Here is a 6,060-nt window from a genome sequence, read left to right on the forward strand (position 1 = left end):
ACAAACGAATTGCTACAAAAAATTTGTCAAAAATTGAATTCCCCCCGCCAACTTAAAAGAGCTCACCATTTTATTTATTTATTCAAATTTTGAAAATTGACACTTGTCAGCTACATTCACACTCATCACCTGCATTATCAACCAAGTAACAAAATTTATAAATTTTCTTTATTATCAACATTTACTTCCGTTTGTCCTTTTGACATTTCTTAAAATTCCAGATGACGGCACTGTTGTTGGTTGTCAGCCGCAGCAGCCACAGCCAGTTATTAGTCGTTGTGTCATTGTGTGTTCTGGTGTTGTCCCCGAAGACTGTCGTAGTCTCGTACTTGTACGATGGTCATATATTTATCTGGTATTCAATAATAGTCGAGGCTTATTTACAAAAAAAAAAAAATATTACATCGGGAAACAACGAGTAGATTAGAAAAATTATAAATCAATAGATTAATTTAAATTAACGTATGCGTAATAACCTAGACGTTAATTTATGATAACCATCTTAAGAAAGTAAACTGAAGCACATCTAAACCACTGGACTTGACCTCGGCACTATCCAACCAGCCATTTATTAGTCTAATCTCTGTAGTATTAAATATCTATATCTACATATAAATAAATTGTTATTGACAATGGAACAACAGGACAACGGGTATTACTGGAATACACTTCCCAGTGTTATTATGCTAGAAATATTTTCATATCTTGAACATAAAGACCGAATAAATGCATCCATGGTAAGTGTCAAGTATACCAGCTGCTTTGTAATAAACTTTCGTCATTAACTTTCTCTGCGTTATCAAAACATTCATATGTATGAATGTATTTATAGTTATATAAATATGTCAATATGTATTTTTTATTTTTATACAGGTTTGTAAAAACTGGAGACAAGCGCTCTTTCATCCAGCCTTCTGGAAAGATATCACGTTCGTTTTAGATGACACTAAAAATTCGTTGTGGTCAAGGTAAACAAAATTCTGATATTTATTATCGTTGAGATTAAATTTTTTTATGTATGAGTGCGAATGTAGCAGATATGATAAATATTTTTAATTTCAAATAGAAGAATTTTTAAGTTTTGAATGTATAAATTTAAAAAATGCATTTACTGATTTTTAAATTCTATAAATGCGCATTTTTTTATCTTATTCGATTTACATTTTATTGACGTAGTTCAATATTTTGAAAATTTACAATCCTCAGTTACAGCTACATTTATTTTTTAATGCCTGCTACTTTCAATATTAAAATACTTCTTTCACCAAATTATCTTTTTCTGTGTGAGTGTGAATGTTGTTGACGATTGATAACTTTTCAAATTTATGGGGAGTAAATAAAAATGAAAAAATGCGTATTTATATCAACAAAAATCCGCGCGCGCATTTTTTTAAATTTCATTATTTATTTATTTATTCAAAATTTATAAATTGTCATCTTATTAATTCACTAATTTTTGTTATTCATATTTTTAATTCTTTGTTATGATATTTAAATTAAATTAATTCTTAGATTCATAGATGTATATATATATATATATATATATATATATATATATATAATTTCATTTAAGCCGTTTACATTTACTATTTCTTAATACCAAAAAATAATTGCAGTTATTTAGGGGACTGTTTTGGTCTGAGCGTTCAAAATGCAACAGTGAGATGTCAAATTCCCCATTGCAGTCTTGAGTTAGAAAAATTGCTCCAGAATTTATGTGAGAATAGAAATTTACGTCGGCTTTTTGTCGAGCCATCAACATCAACATTCGAGTGGTCATTCACCAGCTACGATGACATGGAGGCATTGGAGACGTAAGTTTGAATATTTGTTAGTTAATTAAAAAAAAAAAAAATAAATAACTCTTGATGACAGCTGATATTTTGTCTTGTCAACGACTAATAGGTGGACGGAGTCATTATATCTATCGATAATAAAAATAATTGAAACGTCAAAACGTCTGGAAGCACTGACACTTGGTTGTGTTGAAGAATTAGTACTAAATGCGGGTGAAGTTCTTGAGATGTTGGGTTACTATCACGGAAAACATCTGACTCATCTTGGTTTAGCTTCAGTTAAAGAAGATCCTGAAAACTATCAGTTTGTGATATTAAACAGTATTACCTTCCAGCAATTTATAAGCCTCACTATCCTTACACTAGACTACGATTATTTAAATGACACGATGTTGGGGTCATTGACTAGTGGGACTTTAGAACGACTTGTTGTTCATGTTCATAATTGGAAGGAAAATTATACCGGAACATCAGACGATGCCTGGGAATTGTTTACTCAAAAAAATCCTCGCTGTGAGCTAAGATTAAATTTACTGCACGCCTACACAGGTGTCACCGTCCTAGAACGCCAAATACTCAAACGTAAGATGCCGCTCACTCACTTCAAGGCTTTATTCTGTGAATATGTTAATCTTGGAGCTCTTTACACGATCGCATCATATTATAGTACGACTTTGAAGTCTCTTATGTGGATTGATTCTGCAGACAATAACGAATTGTCATTACCACCAACTGATGGAAATCCTGATGGTTTAGTAATGGTTGCTTGGCGTTGCATTAATCTTCAGGAAATAGTATACATTGGTCATAAATATTATCATACAAATTTGCTTGCAATTGCTCGGTTACGAGGTCACACTTTACGAAGATTTGAATTTGCTGAAAATGATATCAAGGAAGATGATATGTCGCATTATAAGTACAAAGAAGTCAGATCCGTGAGTATTTTTATTTTATTTCTTTGGGGCCGCTCATTAAATACCTTCGCACTTATGTGTGTGTGTGTGGGGGGGGGGGTCTAAGAAATCGTTCGTAGCTCATTAAATAATTTTGCAAATTTTTCTCTCGGTTTTTTTTTTTTATTTTATTTTTTTGTTGATATAGAAAGTCATTAGTTTCATATTTGTAAATATACAAATATTTCTACGTATATATTTCCGTGATAATAGCTCGATAATTTGTTATATTTATATTTACTTATATTTTGTTTTTTTTTAATATTTGTTTTTCTACGTCAGCACTTGCGGTCTGTGATAATCAGTTCTTTTGTAACTCAATATCAACGATCATTTTAAAAATTCTTGGACTTGATAAATAACAAATATTTATTTTTTCATTATTACAAATTTTTATCGATTTATTAGAATTTTATTATTGCAAATAATAAATATTTAAAAATATAGAAATTTTTGGAGTATTAATTGCCATATATCTTTTAAGGGGGAGGGGGTCTATCATTTCTAATGTAATATGATAGGGGGGTCTAAAAACGTAAAATTTTGCATGATGGATTTTATGAACGGCCTCTTTTATTAAAGTTCTTGTCACTTTAATTACAAGAAAAGTATTTTTAGTTTCTATTGATATTATTGAAGATTATTAAATTTATTTAAAAGCAGTTTTTTTTAAACAGAGCGTCTTCTTTTTTTTTTATCAGAATTTTTTGAACACATGGAAAAAATAATAGTAGAAAAATTACAGTTTTTAACGCAAAAACAAGGCCCTCGTATAAAAAACTTAAAGTATTAAAGTATTAAACTGTAATTATTGAGACAATTATTATAAATTGTCTGACTTAATATTTTTTAGTAGATAATTCTATGCAATTTTCAGATAATAATAGTCAGAAAAAATATTATTTGAGTAACCTAGACAAAAATATTATACATATACTAGATATGAAATTGATTTTTAGATGAAAAAAAAATTTTCAAATTACTTTTTTTCGCATAAATGAAGAATTTTCTTAAATGGAGCTAGACAATTAGACATTAGAACGTCGGAATATAAAATTTCACAGTTTCTAATGTAATTTGAACTAATAAGAATTTCAAGTTAAAGACCGCGCTCTTTTTTATAAAAACTATTTCAAAATTTACAAAATAAACTTTCATTATTTTTCTTTTACTTTTTATTTATAATTACTACCGATTTTACTGAGGCTCTAATTTATTTCAGTAAGAAATTTACTTCCACTCCGGCCGGATGTCATTTTTTTTTTTTTTTTTTTTTTTTTCTAATAAATTTTACCTTTTTTCTATCCTCTAAATTTTTTTTTTATCTGGGAACCTACTAGAATCAATAGTTTTAATATAAATTTTAAATTTCATCTAAAATATCAATAATAATAATAATAATTACACAGAATAATAGATAATTAAAGTTTCAAGAACTTAAACCAAGTATAGATTTTATGTAAATATATTCAATTTGTATTCCATTATCTATTTTATTGTTTTCTTATTTTTAAAAATAAAAAAAAAAAATAAACAGGAAATCAATAGTATACTCGGCGGTAATTGGAAGACATTCTCAGACTCAGAACTGATGCCAGTGCTGATAGACGCTATCGCAGGTGACAGCAGAGATGTAATAATGCCATTGGTACTCAGTGACGCCAAGTAATTTATCGCAAATATTATTATTTATAATCACAATCATAATCACCATCATAAACCAAGACCAGGAAAACATCAGCATCATCGCGACAAAAAAACATCATCGCTATTTAATCATTTAGAGAATGTAAGTCAAAAAAACGTCTGTTCACAAAAATAATCAAAAGTACGTTCCTTTATTATATTCTATGCATTTAAGAACCATCGCCAATTAATGCGATAGCCAGTGAATAAGAGCTCGTTAAAAAAATTTAAATGTTCCCTGTTTATAAAAGTTGAGTAAAAACATTAATTGCACTTGACTAAAATATTATTAAATGATAAGAGAAAACGTGACGTATGGACTCTGCTATCAGAGTCCAGTAAGACTTCGACTTTATCAGTCGTAAATTAAATTCGTGGATTGACACAACGCGTAAATGAACAAACAAAACATATATATTATATTTAACATAAAAGAGGGAAGTAGATAAAAAAAAAAAAATACATAATCACCCGGTGATCTTCCAATGGAAAAAACGAAGCGATTCCAGAATAAAAGTAGGGATATATTACTTGTATTGTTTTTTTTTTTTTTTTTTTTTTCAACTGCTGGAAATTATATTAGGAAAAAAAAGGATAAAGTAATTGCTCCGTAGAATATGAATAATTAATAACGATGCCTAATTAAATTCAGGCGAGATGATAGATCTATTTAATAACAATAATCGTGTAGAACGCGATTATAAAATAATATACAGCGACCCGAGGTTATTTTTAATACGACAACCAATCGGACGCACATATTTTTAAAGAAGCGCCTTAATTTAAATTGAGGTGTGTTAACTCTTAATGTTAAATCGTAAGAGTTAACTACTATTACTACATACATACTACTCTATCGCGACGCGATTTACGGTAAATATTGTGCCGTCAATGCCATTGCGAACATCTATTTTTCAACTAGGCGGATTAGTTTGCTAGTCGTAAGAGGATATAATTATTCAGCGCACATGCATACATATGTTACTTACATCTAATCTACGGACTTGAGATCTTGTATTATTGATTAGGATTAAAGATTCTTTGTAATGTTGACATAAAAAATCGTTATCAGTTGAAATACAAAATATTTTTTAATTTTTTTTTTAATTCTACACTTTTTTTTATGTCTCTTAAGATTTTAATTGCTAGTAATATCTTTTAAATTAATTAAATATTTGTAGTTAAGGTGGAAAAAAATATTTTTTAGGAAATTATCGAAAAGTTTGTTGGGGAAAAAATTTTTTTAAAAGATAATGGCAATTAAAATTTGTTTTTTTTTTTGATACAATTTAATTATTTTTTGTCTTTTGATATTAAGAGTTATATATTTTTATGATGATCCTGAAAGTAGCAGCCAGTTTATAATTTTTGAATTTTTTTTTCGATAACTTAATTTAAAAAAAAAAAAAAAAATAAAAATATGTATGTGTAGAAAATTAAAAAAACTACAAGTGCAATTTTTTGAAATATTTTTTTTTTTAAATAATTTATCGTTTTTCAAAAATCTAAAAATTATTAGATGTCTGCTAATTCAGTATCATTTTTTATGATACTAAAATTAACTGACTAATAGTTTTTGGATTCTTTGAAAAATGATAAATTATAAAAAAAAAAAATATTTA

At 27.9% G+C, this 6,060-nt stretch overlaps 1 protein-coding gene across 1 annotated transcript; it reads left to right on the plus strand.

Annotated features, from left to right (window-relative positions):
- Positions 1-257: 257 nt before the first annotated feature.
- Positions 258-5,830, plus strand: LOC103579491 (F-box only protein 33). The gene is made up of 5 exons (XM_053739027.1): positions 258-737; positions 874-968; positions 1,617-1,814; positions 1,906-2,734; positions 4,290-5,830. The coding sequence occupies exons 1-5, from the start codon at positions 633-635 to the stop codon at positions 4,419-4,421; spliced, it is 1,359 nt and encodes a 452-aa protein (XP_053595002.1). The 5' UTR covers positions 258-632; the 3' UTR covers positions 4,422-5,830.
- Positions 5,831-6,060: the final 230 nt, after the last annotated feature.

Source organism: Microplitis demolitor, chromosome 5 (genome assembly GCF_026212275.2).
Source record: "Microplitis demolitor isolate Queensland-Clemson2020A chromosome 5, iyMicDemo2.1a, whole genome shotgun sequence".
NCBI lineage: Eukaryota > Metazoa > Arthropoda > Insecta > Hymenoptera > Braconidae > Microplitis > Microplitis demolitor.